This window comes from Homalodisca vitripennis, chromosome 3, assembly GCF_021130785.1.
Source record: "Homalodisca vitripennis isolate AUS2020 chromosome 3, UT_GWSS_2.1, whole genome shotgun sequence".
Classification (NCBI taxonomy): Eukaryota; Metazoa; Arthropoda; class Insecta; order Hemiptera; family Cicadellidae; genus Homalodisca; species Homalodisca vitripennis.
Genome location: NC_060209.1, coordinates 60,288,820 through 60,311,177, shown reverse-complemented (window position 1 = coordinate 60,311,177; position 22,358 = coordinate 60,288,820). Strand labels below are relative to the sequence as shown.

Sequence of the window (22,358 nt, the reverse complement as noted above, 5' to 3'; positions counted from 1 at the left end):
ATAATTTTTAATATTTTTTTGATATTTATAATTTACAACAGTCTTGTCAGCAAATGTCCCAATAAAAATAACAGATGAGTTTAATTTGATTACGTGCATCACCCTAGAACGTCTCGCGATGTTGGAACACACTCTTTTAGACTGTCAGGCATCTCGGTCACGAGTAGTGGTGCTATAGTCGTTACGACACGGGATATTAACCCGGGAGAGCGGAAACACACTTTGCAAACCGATTGTCCAGTTTTTGCTCGGACTTTAGTTAGTTATTGTAGAGAAAATTTACTTGGTCTCGAAGCAAACACAAGTCACTGGACTCGTCCCCCGGAGCGCGAAGGAAGAAAACCAACAGCGGTCGCAATTGTAAAACTAGGGAGACAATTGAAACAGTCGGACGGCTAAGTGAACAATGGAGGCTAGCCGGCAATCAGCTGACCGGACCACAGCCAGCTGTTATTATTGTAACAGCCAGTTGAGACGTTTGTGAGGGATATTAAGAACACATAAAACATGGCCTCGGCCCGATGTTTATTGTAATGATATAGGCCACTTGCGGTAATACCCGTGTTGTTGCTGAACACTTAATAACATATGGTTCTCCCTGGCCCGTCCATCTGTCCGGCCGCGGACATTGAGGTTAGATGTCTGATTGTGAGCAGTAAGAGACTCGCCAGAGTCGCTAGTGTCCAGGATGTTCTACAGCTACTGATAAGATAAATCTCAGTCTTAGTGTTTTGTCAACAGAGTAGTTAATCTGAGAGCAGATAAGAAAGCCGGGACATATATAGGTCAGGCTAGGAGCTGAGAAATAATTAATTTGCTTCGTATAAACACAGGTCCTAGTCTTGCGTGAAGTCTATGGAGAAGTATTCCCTGACAATTTCCATCGTCAGATGCTTTACTTTCGCTGAAGGTCATCATTGGAAGATTCAAGTGTTTTTTAGACTTTTTAACTTGGCGCCGTCAGTAAACCGTATGGAGACCGAATGTTTTGTTGATTTGCACCTTTTTTTACGGCGATATAACTATTACTTGCGCTTCAAAACCTTTTAAGTATGTCAAGGTTATAATTATAATCCATTCGACGCCCTTCCTTAACCACCCTATTCAAATCTAGCGAAGATGGAAATTTGTTTCTTCAGAGGAATTTTTCTATCGATTTCACTTAAGACTAGATTGTATGTTTGCTTATGCAACACAAATAGGCTTTCGTCTCCTGGATCAAAATGAAAGTCTTTGACCACTAAATTACGTTCGAAAAGCTCTACTTCCTCAAAAAAGTTCAGTGAGGCGAATGAAAACCACAATATCTCACGTCACCATCTATATAATTAAACGTTTTACTTCCCATACTACGGATAATGGATTGACCAAGATCCTTAAAATAAGTTTAAAATTCCAATCGAGCTTGTCAACGTGTAACCCAACGACAACTTAAACCCCGTCCATTCGAGTGAGACGTAACGGCGATCTTAAATGTTTTCTATGTTCTATAAGAAGAATTCTGAGAAGGTAAGGGAAGACAGTGTGTTTTATCTGTGTATCATGTTTATCAATCACCAAACAAAAAATCCGAGAAATAATTCCATTAGATAATAATGGGTTTAAATCCATAGTGTTGGGCATGGATTTAAGCATGGAACTAAATAAAGTTCTTACGGTAATATAAACAAAAACCTTCTGCAAGTATAAAAATGTATGCTTGAAGTCTCTTTACTGAGTTTTTAATGTTCAAGGGTGAATAGAAATGCATTGAGATGAGTGTAAAACTAAAGAACCACATAGGCCAAATTGCATTAAAACCCTGTTTTAAAATTAAACATTTAAATTAAAATCTGTTTAAATAAAATAGTTTGTAAATTCTCAATATTGTTTTATTAATGTTACTGAAATAATTTACAACAGAAGATATGGCTTAGTATTTAAATTCATAATATTTGCATACGCTAAACGTCTATTGGAATATGAAGAATTTCTCTTCACTATTCTGACATTGTCGTATGCTCCAGCTGGTATTTAAATCTTAATTTCAGTGCCCTCGAGCGCTTAACGTACTGGCGTACGCTCTCATTTATCAATCTGAACGTACAGTTCGGGTGGATCTTGAAATATACGCACGATATTAATAATAACTCACGGATGTTTATGGTATAATGGGGCAAGATAATGGTATGGTAATGCTGACGATCCCTACACAGATGACAGTGTTTATGACACATTGTGACTCGCCGAATACTCAAGCAGCCATTGTTCTCAAATCATGCTTGGATTGTTTAATTTATCAGCTGGGCACATTGGTTGTTCCGTCTTGTTGGCATCTGTTGTCATATTCTCGGGTAGGACAGTCTCGGGTTGGAAGGTCGCTGCGTTTATACTAGCGCGATGGGGAAAAAGCATGGGACGATATACCAATATTAACTCAATTATATTAACAATAATCTATCGTAATTAATAAATATAAATAATAGTCTTACTGTATTCACACTTTAAATTATTGTTATTTTTGATGGCGTAATTAAACGTTAACTTTATTCGTTTACCGAGCCATTAAGTTATATAAAATGCCATGAAACATTAATGATGCAAATAGACTATTCCAGTGATGTTAATATGTACATTAATTGGCATTCTTGAGGAGGAAGTAAGTCAGATATACAATAATAGTTTTTATTTACGTATACATACATTACATTACTTGTACACTAACTTACTTGCATACATGTATACTAATATGTTTGGACGTGATGTTAGTGGCTTCGCTAACAATTAGACAATCGAATGCTTCATTATAACATTCTTAGAATAACATACTAATATGCTCACAGATTAACAGTATACACTAAATTTATGATTTAATATATTTCTAGAATAATTAATAACATATATAACATGACATATATAACATGTGTATTAAATTTCAAATTAAGTTATTCGAGAAGTGAAGATTTATAAATATATAGGCGATAAAACAAATTATATTATTTTGAACACGTTAATATGAGGTTAAACGTGCGTCTGACCTCAGGTCAACGCGAGAGACTTGGCGAACGTGCTGCAGCGGTCAACATCCAGGGCCGGAGTGCGTCTTTCAATGAACCGATGTTTACAATTTTCAGTCATTCAGGTTGCAGAGGAGGAGGCTTAAACCAAACTTCAACCATCCAAGTTCTCATTTGAGAGGTATCGTTTATGCAGACGGAGACTCTCAAAGACAACAATCTTCTTTTGTTATTCACTGATGGGAGAGACTGTATTTGTTCCTCAGACTTAATAATTCGTAGTAGCAAATTTTTGACACATGAATACAAGGAATTTCAAATATACTCGAACTCGGTTTATTTGCTATTATTATTACATGTGAAAAGCATTACCGTAGATTTTACAATCAATAATTAATGCTCGTATTAATATTTCCTTATACCTCTTGCGTACATAAAAAGACACAATCAGAGTTCACTTACGAGTACAAAATCGTGCAAATATAAAAAAAACTGCATTATCCAGTGACAGGCATATATTTATTTTCAACTAATCCGAGATATTTTTTCTAGGAGCTATTTCTTCTCCTAGGAATTTTCAAACATTTATATAGTTACGCCACTGTTATTTACTAAAGTATATACATATAAAGGCAAGGAACAGTACGTTCTTAGAGTATCAATAGTATATTGCATATAATTCCACTGTTAGAATTATGTTTTGAGATAAGTTCTACATTCCCAAAACTTTAGGTCTTTGCAAAGCTTGTTTAAATTCTATAAAATATTTGTACTGTAACAGATAGAAAAGAAAATGAGTTAACAGTATCTTTTCAACTGCCATACTTGAGATCTATGCTTCGTCCATGCCGTTTTCTCAGTATTCTGGTTGAACATAAAACAGTAAACCAAATTTTTAACTTTTAAATTGTTATAGCAAAGCATTATAGGTTAAGTTTTCTTAACTTAGTATGAAACTAATAATCCAAAAAAGTAGTTCATCGCGTCTTACTTAAAAATCCGATATAACCAACCTTCTCAATATAATAATATATTTATTTTCTCAATCAAACATTACAAGAGTTACATAACAATAATTACAATAGAATAGAATTAACTTAATCTAAGTGCCAAGTCTGACCAGTACAATGCAGCCGAATATACTAATGTAACAATGATACAAAAACACACAAAAAAGGAGAAAATAAAGATGAACCTCCAAGGCCAAGCCTATGTGGAGGGGGAATTTAAATAAACAAAATTGAAATAGGCAGCAGTAACACACTTATAAAATAATTTTATTATGAAAACAAAAGAAAAAACTCCCAAACATTAAACAAGTATATTGAAATTTATATTGCATCACTCATTACTTCGTTTGTCATCAACAAAGATCCACTAAACCTATAAACAGAGTCATAAAATAATGAACACATCAGAATTAAAAAACAAAATACGTTTCAGGCAAGGCTTAAAGATTTCGTATTATGTATGTTTACTAATTAATCATTCAAGAAATTTTCTACACTGCTCTTAGAAAATAAGAAACTTCTAATAAGTTTACAAAAACTAAGAAAATATTTTACAGTATCTGATTTTCAAAGGAATTTTAATGAATAGGTAAGGTTCTAAGTAATGATAAAACCTTTTTTAAGCAGTACTTATTGGTCTAGGTGTATTAATGTTTTCAGAATTTCTTAGCTTAGATTTATATTCATTACTGTAATTGCAGCCTTGACTTCTTAAGAAAATAAACTGTAAATACCTTGTAGACGTAGTGGTGTCTGAGTGGAAAAATCTTATAGCAATCGAAAAGAGGTAAAAAATGGTTCATACCTCGGCTTTTTTTTAGCTATAAGTCTCAAATACTTCTTCTGAGTTGTGACAAGAGTTTTCAAATTTGAATAACACGTGCCCCCCAGCATATAATACCATATTACAACCTACTATGCACTAATGAAATATTTAGAGTTCCTTACACATTACTGTCACAGAAATATCTTAAAAATTTGACAGCAGACGAATGTAATATTTAATTTGTTCTGAATTCGTGTAAATGTTGCTTCCAGGTTATGCCATTATCTAAGAAAACCCCTAAATTTACAGAAATTTCCTGTTTAATTTCTTCACATTCTGATAAACATATATTTTTACTACAAACACAATCAATACATTTACATAACATTTTATTTTTAAAACGACTATCTTCATGAAGATTAGAATTTTAGTTTTATCAATATTTAATACCATGTAATTTTTAGAAAACCAATATTGTAAAGCCTATAGAACAGGATTCATTTTCCTCTAAATTTCTGCCAAAATATACTGTGTTCTTGTCGTTGCCCACATGGTTACCATAAGAGCAATGCGACCAGTCACTTTCTGAGCCACTTAAATCAAGACTTCATAATACCCTCTATGTGACCTTGTTTGGAACTTATCGTGCGTACAGAAAGACAGGAAAGATTTTGAAACTAAAAAAAAAAACTTCCTTGGCGATCAACCGACAACAGCTTCAAAATTAGGTAAAGTAGCTGGAAAATTGAAGTGGCAAGAATATTCGAATACATTTGCATTTCATCGCCATTTTAACGTATCGATATTAAAATTGTATAAGAAAGTACTGAGTTGAAATAACTGAAATGTTATGTTATTACAAACGTTACAAAAATACAACTATTCAATGTCTCCTCATCAAAGTGGCTTACATCAAAACCACCAAAAAGAATGTATTCGTAGTAACAACACATACGTAAGACGGAGTTTGTGTATTTTAATATAATATTTAATACCTAACACGAAGGACTACTCTTAGTGAGTGAGTGCTCAGGAGTTCTGTCGACAATGCTCTGAATATAACACGTGTTTATATCATATTATCCGAACGTGTGGAGTGAGGAGTAAATCTAGGATTGGACTAATTGATACTCTCTCGGACCGCACCCTTCTCTGCCATTATATGTAAAATACTCAGAGTTCTGTCGACAAGACTCTGAATATAACACGTGTTTATATCATATTATCCGAACGTGTGAGTGAGGAGTAAATCTAGGATTGGACTAATTGATACTCTCTCGGACCGCACCCTTTCTCTGCCATTATATGTAAATACTCAAGGAGTTCTCTGTCGACAAGACACTGAAATATAACACGTGTTTTTCATATCATAATTATCCGAACGTGTTGAGTGAGAGTAAATCTAGGATTGGACTAATTGATACTGCTCGACCTCAACCGCACCATTCCCTGCCATTTATATGGTAAAATACTCAGGAGTTTCCTGTCGACAAGACTCTGAATATAACACGTGTTTTTATATCATATTATCCGAACGTGTGAGTGAGGAGTAAATCTAGGATTGGACTAATTGATACTCCTCGGACCGCACCCTTCTCTGCCATTATATGTAAATACTCAGGAGTTTTCTGTCGACAAGACTCTGAATATAACACTGTTTTATATCATATTATCCGAACGTGTGAGTGAGGAGTAAATCTAGGATTGGACTAATTGATACTCACTCGGACCGCACCCTTCCCTGCCATTATATGTAAAATACTCAGGATTCTGTCGACAAGACTCTGAATATAACACGTGTTTATATCATATTATCCGAACGTGTGAGTGAGGAGTAAATTTGGGATCGGACAAATTAATACTCGCAGACCGTACCCTTCTGTGCCATTATATGTAAATACTCAGGAGTACTGCCGACAAGACTCTGAATATAACACGTGTTTATATCATATTATCCGAACGTGTGAGTGAGGAGTAAATCTAGGATTGGATACGTGTGGAGTGAGGAGTAAATCTAGGATTCTGTCGACTCTGAATGATACATCGTCGGATACTCTCGGACCAGTAAATACTCAGGAGTTCTGTCGACAAGACTCTGAATATAACATGTTTATATCATTATCCGAACGTGTGAGTGAGGAGTAAATCTAGGATTGGACTAATTGATACTCTCGGACCGCACCCTTCTCTGCCATTATATGTAAATACTCAGGAGTTCTGTCGACAAGACTCTGAATATAACACGTGTTTATATCATATATCCGAACGTGTGAGTGAGGAGTAAATTTGGGATTGGACTAATGATACTCTCGGACCGCACCCTTCTCTGCCATTATATGTAAATACTCAGGAGTACTGCCGACAAGACTCTGAATATAACACGTGTTTATATCATATTATCCGAACGTGTGAGTGAGGAGTAAATTTTGGGATCGGACAAAATTAATACTCGCAGACCGTACCCTTCTGTGCCATTATATGTAAATACTCAGGAGTACTGCCGACAAGACTCTGAATATAACACGTGTTTATATCATATTATCCGAACGTGTGAGTGAGGAGGAGTAAATCTAGGATTGGACTAATTGATACTCTCGGACCGCACCCTTCTGCCATTATATGTAAATACTCAGGAGTTCTGTCGACAAGACTCTGAATATAACACGTGTTTATATCATATTATCCGAACGTGTGAGTGAGGAGTAAATTTGGGATCGGACAAATTAATACTCTCGCAGACCGTACCCTTCTGTGCCATTATATGTAAATACTCAGGAGTTCTTGCCGACAAGACTCTGAATATAACACGTGTTTATATCATATTATCCGAACGTGTGAGTGAGGAGTAAATTTGGGATTGGACTAATTGATACTCGGACCGCACCCTTCTGTGCCATTATATGTAAATACTCAGGAGTTCTGTCGACAAGACTCTGAATATAACACGTGTTTATATCATATTATCCGAACGTGTGAGTGAGGAGTAAATCTAGGATTGGACTAATTGATACTCTCGGACCGCACCCTTCTCTGCCATTATATGTAAATACTCAGGAGTTCTGTCGACAAGACTCTGAATATAACACGTGTTTATATCATATTATCCGAACGTGTGAGTGAGGAGTAAATTTGGGATCGGACAAATTAATACTCGCAGACCGTACCCTTCTGTGCCATTATATGTAAATACTCAGGAGTACTGCCGACAAGACTCTGAATATAACACGTGTTTATATCATATTATCCGAACGTGTGAGTGAGGAGTAAATCTAGGATTGGACTAATTGATACTCTCGGACCGCACCCTTCTCTGCCATTATATGTAAATACTCAGGAGTTCTGTCGACAAGACTCTGAATATAACACGTGTTTATATCATATTATCCGAACGTGTGAGTGAGGAGTAAATCTAGGATTGGACTAATTGATACTCTCGGACCGCACCCTTCCCTGCCATTATATGTAAATACGTTGACATATCACTCGACTTTGTGCTGCACTATAACGCCTCGCCTGAGGCAAACAACTATCAACAGTACAGAGGTTTTCTTAATACTGCACTATGGGACAGGGATAACAGGTATTTGTACATTTTTAATTATTTATGTTTAAAAAAATAGAGCACTGCGTTTCGAAGATCTGGATTCTATCCTCTTCTTAACTTACCACATCCCATTCGGGTCATTGAATAGAATAAGCGCATGAACAACACATTCTTATAAACCAGGGAAGGTGAAACATTTAGAAAAATTGTCAACTTTATGTGTCAACGTGGCACGTCATCTGATAAACGAAATATGATGGCTATATATTTGGGATAAAAGCGGCCCACCTTCTGCATTACGTTTTTTTAATGCTCGGAACGTAGCGTTCTGTTTTAGTAATAATAATGAGGAAACTTTTGTCACCCGGATAATGTTTCAAAGCATCAAACGTCAATAATAAACTTAAAGAGAGAAATTTTCTATAGCCATATTATATATCTCATCACTAAACCTGACTAGCTGCACACTGCATTCATCACGTGATTTCTTAGCCGGTAACGGGGACATGGTCTATGGTCCAGACCCAAAATTAGAAATTTTGGAGTCAATTCCATTTTTCAACTGCTAACATTTTTAAAAAGATCAGTGTTTTGAAGACTTTGGTTACAGAAAATGATAATTGGAAAATTAAAGTTTGCTCTAATTCCCGTAAATGAAAATATCCTTGGTCAATCCCAAAGGTGAATTTCAATCTTCAACTGGACTGACTATCACAGACATTGACAGTCCAAAATTAGGCACTCCAAAATCACCAACTGCCAGGAACACCATGCAGATTTTACAGCCTGCTGTTGAAACTCAACGTCCACAACTATTCCCGACCACAACCATTCAAAAGTCCAGACCATTTGGAATTCCCAAGTACAAATATATACATGAGAATATAATATTTTTTAAATTATGAACAATTATGTATTTTACAATTTACTTTGTTATAAGAAAATGAAATTTTTAAAACTAACCCTTACTAAAAACTGATTGCACCCTCTTAAAACCTGTTTGAGCTTTTATTGTTAAAAGCTATGCTAGTAAGTCGACAACAGTTTCATACATCCGTAGTTTACTGGTATTTATGTAGTTGCAATCAGAACTTTTTATTTCACGTAATTGTAAATTAAAATAAGATTATGAAAACTTATTTAATTTTTATTGGCCGAAACTTTGGGTAGGTTTGAGACAAAATCCTTTAATTTCCACTTTTAATTTGATTTTATTCATACGTTTTAGAGAGGGGTTACATGACGTGATTTTGAGCTGCCCCCAATTAAAATTTAAACTTTGGGTCTGAGGTTGTAGCCTCTTCGTTAAAGATGTAACTTTTTATGCCTTATAAACATATTATTTGGTTGAAACCAAAGTTTTAATTTTGTAAAGTATAATTTATGACAGGTAAATATACATCGAAGCGTTTCTTTCACTAACAAAAGGCTATAATTATTGTTTGTATTACATTTTGAAATACTATTTTATTTGAAATAACTATGACTTATAAACAAGAAACGGTGGGTAGTTTGATACACACCAATTACACCATAGTGAATATTATACAGTGAGTGTTACATCGGTTGTCGTTGAAAAGCTCGTATGTAGTGGAAGTTGTTACAATATGGGGTCAAATAACATGAGGTCACAGAACTTCGTTTTTGAAAGGTCAAAAGAAGTATACTAACTAAAATCTGACAGCGTTTGTGTCGATGTGACAGTCGGACGTGTTATCAGCACCTATGTCACTGACGACACCTCTCCAGGATGTCCGTAGATTCTGTACACTGTACAGCCCATTCATAATACAAAGTTTCATCTCCTGTTAAAGTAACCCGCTTTGCTTTTCATTTCACAGGTAAACAGCTTTGCCTGGAGCACATCCAGTTACAAAACTAGTTGAGATTTTGTCTATAGAAAAAAACTATTGGAACTATCAATAGAAATGCAAATATTAATACTCAAAAAGTGTGTGATAGTTCTATTAATCTTTGCATTGATGCATTTACAAAACGGACACATTCAGTAAAAGTGCAATGTGATTTGGGTCATTAGGAAAGGGGTTTAAAGACGTATGGAAGTGATTTTTTTATAATTAAAATGAGAAGCCGATTCTCCTTTTATGCCTTATTCTGCCCGTCCTCATGGGCCACTGGCCTGTGCGAGGATCTTATCAAATAGAATAAGGGGGAGAGGCGATACAGTACAAGGTCAATGGTACTGATAAAAGTGCAACGGTCATAGACAGGATTCGAACCTGCGCTATCTCTAACTCAGATTCAAAGTCCAACGTCTTAGACCACTCGGACATCGGCACTTAGCAGATTTGTCAATCTGCTTAGGTTAGATAACATACACGGGCAGAGGGGGTTTCCATGCGTGGCGTTAAGTGATGAGGTTAATTATGATTAATTAAGTGATTAGCCTAATCAGACTAGTACATGTCCACCTAAGCTAATTTGAGACACCTCTTAAACGCAAATGGCGATTTAAAAAATACCGGAAATTTAATAGTCTTGATTTATTTTATTGTTGCATACATAATTGGTAAATATAAGTTTCTGAACATGTCTCATGTTGATTTCTTAATTTTTGGACCTAGTTTGAGTCAATTTTTGAGACAAGATTGGAAGTGGAGGTGGAGTTTCCACCAATGAACATTACTGATTACGGAGTTGATCAGTTAACATTATTCAATTGGGTTATTGCTGATAATTATGCGTTTTCGTGCCAGGTCTAGTGCGATGGTATTGGATACAAGTTATTGTTAAGTTATCATTTTGAATAATTCAGTCACTAATTAAGTCCATAATTACGTTACTGGTTTTCAAGTCTGTTTGCAACAAGTGATATACTGTAGTTAAATACACAAGTAACATTTAGGCGTAAAGCCAAAAAACGAGATTGATTCCCTATACGCGATAGTTTTTTGGCGTACAAAAGATTGCAAGTTGGTAATTCTGTTTATTATTTGATAAAATTTTATGCTCATATTAAATACATTGTTTGTTTAAATATATATTTAAAAAAATTTTGGTTGCTGTGGTTAATGTTAAAAAACAGTTAAGGGGATTATTTTTGACTAATTGAAAACAGTAGAAAATACTTCTTCTAGCTGAGTCAAAAAAGTAGGTATATTTTGTAAAAATGAATCCTTATAGTTTATTTTAGAAATAAATTATAACATTTTTGCAAAAGTTTTAACATTTGTGACACGTTTTAGTGATAGAAACATTCTTATAAGATTTATGTATAATCGAGATCTCAAAAAAAGTTCGAGATGTAAAAAAATGTATAGCAAGATTTTTATTAGGAAATGTTAAATCCAACAGCAAATTTGACTTTTCTAGGTCCATAAAAAAGGGTGTAGTGATAAAAAAACATATAACGACCGCCATTTTGGAACGAAATGGTATACCATACTGGCCAATGAAGTTAGCCGAGATTTTGTAGATAATTCTTTTTGTATTAAGTTTAAACTTGCTTGGGTCTTTACAGGACAGTGATCGCGGTTTATTTTTTAGATTTCCTTAGTCAAACATGATTCCAGATTTTTAAGTCTCAGGCAGCATCATAATTGAGATGCTGCACATAAGAGGAAGGTGAATTGAAGGTAAACTCAACACTCTCATTGAATCAATTATTCTCACCACAGCAGCGTTACGTGTAGGACAGTTTGGTTTCCTCAACAACATATACAGAATATTATATACATATACATATATGTATCTCTTTAAAAAATGAAACAAAATCTCTATATTGCGTCTAAAATGAGACATTTTCTTTTCAATCAAGAGACATAAAGAGGTAAACATACTAACAAAAAATAATAAACAAAAGAAACATCATATGTTAATAAAACTAACACACACACATATATATATATATAATTTTATATATTTAAACATATACATATATGTATATATAGCATAGATAGATTAGTATATAAACTTTGAAACTAGTAGTGGTTTTGGCATCTGGGAGTCATAATCGGTGAAATTGTGTAAACATTTTCTGTTAGTGTTACTACCAGGACAAGTGCAAAGGCCTATTCCGTATATAATATCTACCTAAAACTTTCAAGGTCAGATGCTATTCTCAATTCAGAGTACGCGTTGTATTATCCATCAATCCAATTCTCATGAAATATGAATTAGAATCGATTGTTTTGGTTATTCTTGTAATGGTCAAGACCTAATTATGTTAATGTTTACAGCAAGAATAATCATATTGACACTTAAGTAATACATATGTTCAATTTAGTAATGCATATCAATAGCACTTACGTCCTTCCGTCCTGACTGTCGGCATTCAGTTAGAACCATGCATCATGATAGCGTGGGTCTTGTACAGCCCACCGTGTCGGTCCTCAGAGTCTGCGGGGTCTGTCCTTCAGCGCTACGAACCGTGTATATTCCTCTCAGCACCAGGGTATACGGATGTGTCCTAGCCATCACGTTTCTGTTCTCCTCATCAGTTATTCTTTGGACGCATATTGGCGCCTATAATGATATCACTGCTTTCATATTTTCAGCTTCCTTGAGCTTTGGTATGGCTCAGCAGGTGATTCTGCTCACATCCTCCTTCTTGACTTGCAGAACGCTGTCGCGATTCTTCATGATCATGGAGTCTGCCCAGCAGAACCTGTTCGACCTGAACATCAGACAACCTCCTAATCCGTCTGTGAGGTCACAGATCTGTTGGATGGCTCTGATGTTCGCCCCGTCTTGCGCGATGATAGGGTTGCTCATCTCGTACGAGAGTAATGTTTACTACGTAATTTCTGCTACCTTTGAAGGCCTCGTGACAGTCGGAACCGCTTGTAAGATGAGAGTACTTTTCCATCTCTTGAACGAAAAGTTCGGCCTGCTCAACTGGCACTTGGACGACCTGAACAACCGATGGCCTCTGTTCCTTCCGCGCCCCACTGACGTCAGTTTCAGGGAACTGCCCTCCGTGGCCTTGTGGCGCAGGAAGAAGTTCGTCCTTCTACGTCACGACACGAGAACTGTCACTGCTGAAAAGATCCGAAACTTCAATAAGGCTCACTTGAAATTGTACTACGCTTACAGAACCCTCAACTCGCTGTTCTACTGGTCAGGGTTGATCATGTGTGTAAACTCAGGTACCAATTTGGTATACAACACGTTCCTACTCTTCTCATCATTTAGATTGAAAGGATTTATAATCAACGTCATTTTGGTGCTTAGCATTGCAAACCGCATCCTTTACTTAGGTGTAATGTTGACAATGACAACCAAAATCGAGGAAAAGGTATGTACTTTAAATTCATTTCATAATAGTGTATGCGTAGGTTCTAGCTCCAATCGATTAATTGCACAAAAATGTGACAATAATTATTTCCTGTAGTTACATATTTAAGTTAAGTAAATTACAAATTTGCAAACTTTTCATGAATGTATTTACGGTCTAAAATGTTCCTGATGTAAAATGTGACGTAGTTGAGTTGCAGACTTGATAAATTTATACTAATTTGTACGAGTGAGTAAATACAATTACTGCTTTACATATTAAATCTAACCTGGTAAATATTTAGCCATTTATATTACTTTGTTATGTTTTACATAACCATATAAAAATCATTACCTTTTACTTATATGTTACTTGTAAACAAAAAGTATATAATTTTTCTAAGCATGAATCGTGGTAGCGTATATATTCCAAACTAATGGAATAGTAAAAGTGATATCATGTTATTGAAACATTCTTATTGGAACTAGTTGACAATTTTCTAGGTAAGCATTTTTCTCACGAAATAAGTTTAAGGCATTGTCGATGTATTTGTTGAAGCTCTGGTTCGGATGTAAATCAAAACTTTACATACGCATTTTTTAGGGTAATCTCCAAAAATAACTACAAAGTACTATGTAATGTGTAATAAATTTAAGAAAACTTACATAAACTTTGATTTGTTAAAAGTAGTTATTTAATAGTTATTAAATAGTTATTTAAAATAACAAAATTTATAGGCATGACTAACATTAATACACTCTAGTATTAACTCAACACACTCTAGTGTTGATGTTCTAGACATCTAAAGATCTCAAAGTTTTAATAGATAATGAACGATATTTATACATATTATGAACTAAAAACATTTAATTTAAGTTCTATGGATGATTAATATTGACCAAAATGCTTTACAGAATCCATTCAAAGGTAAGACACCGCAGTGTCTTGTGTTTTTTTGCACCAAGCAGTTTTTTTTATTAAGCTTTATGGAACTACAGTACAGTGTATGGAATGTGTGATAAAAGAAATTTTAATCTCGTTTTGTCCAATCAGAGCAAGAGAACCGCGCTGTTGGTCCACGACTTGCTAGACGAAGACGGACATTCATCGGAAGTACTACAAGAGGTGAGAACAAATGGAGAACAATTGGGTTTGAAAATTGAAAAAAATATAGAGTCCCAAAATTTGTCCAAGATGTTGAAAGGTGTTAAGGGAGAATCCCTTTAAAAACATTGCTAACAACGACAAGTTTGCAGAAATTACTGTACGAAATTATTTATTTGGTTATTCCATGTGTTTATTTGTATGCTCGAATACATAAAATGAGTAAATATTAATGTTAGTGAGTTCAAAAAAATTTTTACCGCATAATTCACAAAGAAATATTGAGCTAACTTCTATCTAGTTTTTTACCTACCTTTGTATGTCGTATACTAGAGTGTATTAATTTATTTTAATCGCTATTGTATTTTCTGTTATGTGCTACAAAAGATGTATACTTGTCTTAAACAATTCACTATAAGGTCCCAAACCATAAAAACTTACATCTTTACCCTGGATTGGTTTTATTCGTACAAGTTGTTCGTAAAACTCATTAGAGGATTTTGAATAGCCTAAGTTCGTAATTCGTAAAATAATCCCCCTGTAAATATGTTTTAAAATGCCTTATTTTTCATAAGCCTGCCTGTATGGTATGAATGAATTTTTTAAACTACTTTCACTGCAAATAAAAAATTCTGCAATTATACAATGCATTTATTATTTCAAAATAGAGAATATTATTGCTTTAATTTTGAATCACATTTGATTAACATAAATCCCGCAGTCTGAACAAAAATATCACAAATTCAATTTTGATGTAGTTTCTATTATGTTGAGTCCAAAAATATTCGTTTTCAGAAAAATAGAGCTTTAATAAAATCAGAGTAGCGCCGCGCATTTAACAACGACGATATGTTTGATAACAATCACCACCATTAGTGCAATTTTACAACAATGAGCAGCATTGCGATCAAATATACCTTAATCAATGATGTCGCAACTCCATTATTTACCTTTTTATTTTAAAGTCATATATTTTTAAGTTTAAAATATAAAATAAATGTAATAGTCTAGTGATAAAAAGCGGTTTTATGTTATAACAATTTTAAAGATTTATAATTGCAACCATATCGAAATGACGAAAGATATTTTGTTTAATGTTCTGTAGTATAAACTGCAAATTTTAATTTTTTATTATATACATGTATATACAGATGAATAGCACAGCAAATCTACCCACAGAATATCCATGAATGAATAATTGCATAAAAAAGAAGATTTCTTTTTAATTTAGTAACTCCTTAACCAAAGTTAATGAAATAAAAAATCTCAAATATAATCGATATAATTAAATAATTATTTCTTTATTGAGAATAAACTTGATTTTGAGCACAGTTAATAATGACATATTAACAACGAGTAAAATAAAAATATTAGTATTAAAATATTATTTCGTACATATATATTATTTAGGTGTTTCTTCTTGAGTTTTAACTATTATATTTGTTTGCTGTATTTTAATACGTTTTATTATTGCTCTCTGATTTATAAATATACATTAATCTCTGATTTTTACTACCGAGCTATAATGAAGATTAAGCTCATTGTAAAATGATATATTACATAGACATATGAAGAGGAAATATAATTTCTCTGTTAGTCTAGTTAAGATTTCACTTAAAGGCAAACGAAAAGATGTCTGTAATTTACGGACGTCAGTATTTTTGCCAAGTCACTGTAATTCGTGTAGTGCGGACGCTCAGCACTCTAAAATGTACATTTCGTATTGGTTTATTTCATTTTGTATTGAATGAAGCTTAATAAATTCAGCACAACGACATTTAAAAGTAAAGGAAAAAAAATAATTTCAAAACTTTTTGTATCTCATTTTGGAAAATTAAATTGTCTTCCATCGTGAACTGTAATATTTAACATAAAAACCTGAAATGTAAATGTCAAGCTTATCGTATATACTTTTATTGCTTAAGTAGTCCGATCGATATTTGTCCACATAATCCCATCAAGGCGCTTTACCGAATATTAATTTTTTATATTGAATCCAAAATATATTCTAGAATATACTAAATACATGTTTTTAAAATTAGTCTAGTACGAGTCGTGAATTTTATACTGTTGAAAGCAAACTAATTTTGAGAGAACTACTATCGTCTCCCGCAACAAGATGAATTTGCTTTATTTTCCTCGATAAAAAAATTACTATGGAATATATCTTATAAACTATTGCAATAAATATTGTTCTAGCAATAATGTTTGTCTTCGAAATCATTACGTATAGAAACAGTTTTTATTTTATTTTTTACATGCAATGAGTTAAATAACTTTTTTTAGAAAACAAACAGTTTTAATTTAATTTAAAAAGCTATTTATTAAAGAAATGAAAGAAACGTAGGGGGTGTAAGCATAACAAATTACTCTTGCGTTGGGTGCCAGATTTGCTTGCGTCGCCTCTGTACGCGGAAATTGTTACTGAGTATACACTTCGGCTAATATGTGCATACATTACCACTTTAACATTCAAGGAATATCAACAACTATTACTCATATTACTCAGTATTGCTGAATACTACTGTAGTTTATCATCTTACATCGGTCTTTTACTTCTATAAACTACATTATAAATATGTGTGCAACACACCTCAGTTATAAAAGAGGTCGATACCCTTATGAATATCGATCAATATCTCCATAGGTGATACCCTACATTGGTTGCTCAACATTTGTTACAACTAATAATTATTAGTATTTTTATAGACATTTTCTAAAATCTGGAACAAAGATTTATTGTATCCTACAACATTTTTTAAGAATTCGGTTTTATTTTACTCATTAAAATTCTTCAATTATTTGTTCCGTCTGATTAGTTTATATCTATATTATAAATTAAACAAATAAAAAGTTGTAGATAAAGGTCAAATTTGCTCATTTGTTGTTTTTCAGCTCGAGACGTTCTCCCTGGCTCTACTGCACCGCAAAGTCAACTTCTCGGCCGCAGGCTTCTTCGACATGAACCTCAAGCTTGTCTCAAGGGTGAATTTACGCTGTTTATATATTTTTGTTTTTGTGGCTCATAATTAATTTTTTATTGGATTTCCAAACTAAATATTTCAATAGGATTTGATTTGCAATTAAATATCATCACATATAACTCAATAAAAGACATCAGTCAATTTAACTGATATGATTAAATGTAACAGTCTATTCGTTGAAATGAGAGAAATCGGATTTTGTTCATTATGTAATTCAAAGTAACTACCCGTTTATGATTCGCATATGCATAACTTTCAAGACTAATGAAATCTTTTGGTAATGAATCATACGTAACAAGAATAATTATCTTACGTAATATTACACAATTATCTTGTGTGATACTACTAATGAAAATGTCAAGCTCTATCAACTCTTTTAATTAAGTATGGAATTATACAACTTTTGACATGTTAAAATCTAGTTTGGAATGTTATATTTTCGCCTTGATCTGCAATTATATTTAACGTGATTGCACGAATAGTCTCCCTGAAAATGTCAACATTTTTAAATATTAAAAACATGTAAACATGTTTACTGTGATAGTGACTGACCATACTTTTACTGTGGTAAAATACCATAGACTAGACTATCATAACATGAATTAGCTAATTAAAGAAAATAAATTTTTTATTTATATGATAAATATAAAAATTGTTTTCGGTATGATAGTACCAATTACGCCACGGCCTTAATTAAAGCATGTGGTTGTTCACCTGTTTAATAACCCAGACGGGAAGTCCGTCTGGCAGTCCTTTCGTTTGCTCGTCTGTGTGATAACTCTTGATAGAATGGTTCTAGAAACTTTAACCTCGGTACATGTATACTCTTGGTCCTATAAATACGCTTTTAATGTCGGGATCAAAAGGCCAAAAGGAAGTCTGTCTGGCAGTCCTTTCGTTTGCCCGTCTGTGTGATAACTCTTGATAGAATGGTTCTAGAAACTTTAACCTCGGTACATGTATACTCTTGGTCCTATAAATACGCTTTTGATGTCGGGATCAAAAGGCCAAAAGGAAGTCTGTCTGGCAGTCCTTTCGTTTGCCCGTCTGTGTGATAACTCTTGATAGAATGGTTCTAGAAACTTTAACCTCGGTACATGTATACTCTTGGTCCTATAAATACGCTTTTGATGTCGGGATCAAAAGGCCAAAAGGAAGTCCGTCTGGCAGTCCTTTCGTTTGCCCGTCTGTGTGATAACTCTTGATAGAATGGTTCTAGAAACTTTAACCTCGGTACATGTATACTCTTGGTCCTATAAATACGCTTTTGATGTCGGGATCAAAAGGCCAAAAGGAAGTCTGTCTGGCAGTCCTTTCGTTTGCCCGTCTGTGTGATAACTTTTGATAGAATGGTTCTAGAAACTTTAACCTCGGTACATGTATACTCTTGGTCCTATAAATACGCTTTTGATGTCGGGATCAAAAGGCCAAAAGGAAGTCTGTCTGGCAGTCCTTTCGTTTGCCCGTCTGTGTGATAACTCTTGATAGAATGGTTCTAGAAACTTTAACCTCGGTACATGTATACTCTTGGTCCTATAAATACGCTTTTGATGTCGGGATCAAAAGGCCAAAAGGAAGTCCGTCTGGCAGTCCTTTCGTTTGCCCGTCTGTGTGATAACTCTTGATAGAATGGTTCTAGAAACTTTAACCTCGGTACATGTATACTCTTGGTCCTATAAATACGCTTTTGATGTCGGGATCAAAAGGCCAAAAGGAAGTCCGTCTGGCAGTCCTTTCGTTTGCCCGTCTGTGTGATAACTCTTGATAGAATGGTTCTAGAAACTTTAACCTCGGTACATGTATACTCTTGGTCCTATAAATACGCTTTTGATGTCGGGATCAAAAGGCCAAAAGGAAGTCTGTCTGGCAGTCCTTTCGTTTGCCCGTCTGTGTGATAACTCTTGATAGAATGGTTCTAGAAACTTTAACCTCGGTACATGTATACTCTTGGTCCTATAAATACGCTTTTGATGTCGGGATCAAAAGGCCAAAAGGAAGTCTGTCTGGCAGTCCTTTCGTTTGCCCGTCTGTGTGATAACTCTTGATAGAATGGTTCTAGAAACTTTAACCTCGGTACATGTCTACTCTTGGTCCTATAAATACGCTTTTGATGTCGGGATCAAAAGGCCAAAAGGAAGTCTGTCTGGCAGTCCTTTCGTTTGCCCGTCTGTGTGATAACTCTTGATAGAATGGTTCTAGAAACTTTAACCTCGGTACATGTCTACTCTTGGTCCTATAAATACGCTTTTGATGTCGGGATCAAAAGGCCAAAAGGAAGTCCGTCTGGCAGTCCTTTCGTTTGCTCGTCTGTGTGATAACTCTTGATAGAATGGTTCTAGAAACTTTAACCTCGGTACATGTATACTCTTGGTCCTATAAATACGCTTTTGATGTCGGGATCAAAAGGCCAAAAGGAAGTCTGTCTGGCAGTCCTTTCGTTTGCCCGTCTATGTGATAACTTTTGATAGAATGGTTCTAGAGAATGGTTTTTAAAAGGCAGTCCTCCCGTCTGTCTGTATGTGCTATATCTCTTAAGTTACGTTATGTTGTGTCCTTCGATATTCCTTTGTATCGGTTTATTTTTTGATCATTGCCAATCAGCTTTCATACCATAGTCAGTCACTGATCAATAAAAGAAATAAATATCTGATAGTATCCTTTCACTAGTGACCACTAATGTTTAATGATTCCGATTTGTTACTATTATGCAGGTTATAAGTAGAAATAGACTGGAATTCATGAATACATTTATCCTTTTACATAGCATGTATCCATTTATATGCATCATCCTGACTGTATCTATTCTCAGTAGGATGACACACTATATATTGCCAAGTAAAGAGATGAGAAGAGTAAAATGCGAAACCATGTTTGCTGATCACACTCCATATGGTGTTTCATGATTAATGCAACATTGAGTATATCCTCAGTTGTGGGTTTCTGTGGTGTACAGATGGCGAGCGTGATGGCGCCGGTGATCCTGTTTCTTATACAGAACGACAACAGACCTAGAGCTGGGAGGCGGCCACGTCTGTCTTGAGGGCGGTCGGACAGATACGCCTGTCTAGAAACACTGCTTAGTATTCTCAACGTAGAAGTGTTTCAGTAAATGTTAAAAAATACAAGTGTAATAGCTTTATAGTAGTAGAATGTAGTAAAATAATAAAAAACAGATTTGATAATGATTGGGCCAAACATTAAAATGGAGAAATTTGTTTTTATTATTTGAAATCCTCTACAGCATTGTTATAGAATTTTTTCTCATAATAATTAACTCAATAACTAACAATTAAAATCCAAACAGTTACATAATACGCAATAGTTTACTATAATCAATACCAATTGACTAAATATAACCAATTTAAAAATAAGTATTGAATTCCGTTGAAAAAAGTGCATGGTATGGTAAATAAAAAGTAATTTATCCTCCTTTGATTTTTATATCAGAAGTGTTGAAACTGATTTCAAACAAAATTTCTGAGAAACAGGGGTTATATTAGATTGTGTACTTGGAACAACTAGTGAAGGAAAAGGGAATTGAACATATCGTCTAATGGTATACATCAACATAACAAAGATCGATTTTTACACATACTTTTTAAAATGAAGAGAAACACACTTTTAATACTCACAAATATTTTACTTATTTACCGAATGAAAATAAATATTTAAAATTATTTTCCACAGTAGTACCTTTGAATCAAACCTTGCATCCATAAGAGAACTGCGTGGTAAACATTTTGGTCGGGTAAATCAGGTTCTGTTCTTTAAAAAGCTTCTGTATTAAACCCGTTGTTCAGAGTTTTAATTCATTTTTAACTTATAGTAATTATATAATTTTTGTGGTTAAATGTAAAATTTTGGGTATTTGTAATTACTGCCAGAATGTATCTATATTTTTTCACAGAGTTTCCTTCGTTTGCCGCCAGATATCGCACAACCACAATCTTGCAAGTAGCAACAGAATTTCTCATAGACTAATACATAATTTTAAACATTCCTAAATTATTCTAAATAGCAGTTTTCATCGGTAGGCGTACATAAATGGCTGCGTCGTCGCCGCTGTGCTCGGAAATACGCTTGAAGTTAGCGTACTGAAAAAAAAAACTAATTGTGGTCTATCTGATTTTCAGAGCACTGTAATAATGTAATGAAAGAAACACTTAAAGAACCAAGTTAAGTATAAAACAGCTGTTATTTTTGCAGTATGATAAAAATAGCTCTTGATGATAAAACTAGAGATTTCTCACTTTCCCTCATGGCACTCAAAGGGTTAATTTTTAAACAGATTACTCGTCTCTTTACGTCATATCTTCAAAAGAGATATCAAATGACGATTTTTTTGTGTTTCAACGTTTTGTGTCACTTCTTTTCTACTCTGTTTAGTCAATAACTCGACACCCCAAACAAATAACAATGGGATCTACGTCAAAGCCTTTGCCTCAGGATGAGATCACAAAACTACGGGTTTAAACCTCAAATAACAAAAGGACTCACCGGATGGTGTTATTTTCAATCAACAGCGTAGTAATATGAGATGGGAGAAAGTACGGATTTGGTGACAAAGTATTTTTTGTTGCAAACACAAGGTAAAGTAATGATTAAAGGATTTTAGTACAACTTAAAGTTACAAGAAACGCAACTATTGCGTCAGGATGAGATTGTTTTATTATTACTAACTACAAAAATATTGGTTTTATTAGTTTCTAAATTGAATA

General features: G+C 34.2%; 1 protein-coding gene across 4 annotated transcripts in view; it reads left to right on the top strand.

The window, feature by feature from the left end:
* Window positions 1–20,847, top strand: part of LOC124356976 (putative gustatory receptor 28b) — a 63,548-nt gene extending 42,701 nt beyond the window's left edge. The window contains exons 1-4 of one of the 4 annotated variants that reach the window (XM_046808323.1): window positions 2,333–2,638; window positions 14,606–14,677; window positions 17,552–17,641; window positions 20,594–20,847. In XM_046808323.1, coding sequence (XP_046664279.1) covers window positions 2,600–2,638; window positions 14,606–14,677; window positions 17,552–17,641; window positions 20,594–20,680 — 288 coding nt within the window. In that variant the 5' untranslated portion in view covers window positions 2,333–2,599 and the 3' untranslated portion in view covers window positions 20,681–20,847. Of the gene's footprint in view, window positions 1–2,332; window positions 2,639–12,298; window positions 14,678–17,551; window positions 17,642–20,593 lie in introns of those variants that run through there. The other 3 variants (XM_046808324.1, XM_046808322.1, XR_006921910.1) reach the window with 3 other exon arrangements.
* The last annotated feature ends 1,511 nt before the right edge of the window (window positions 20,848–22,358 follow it).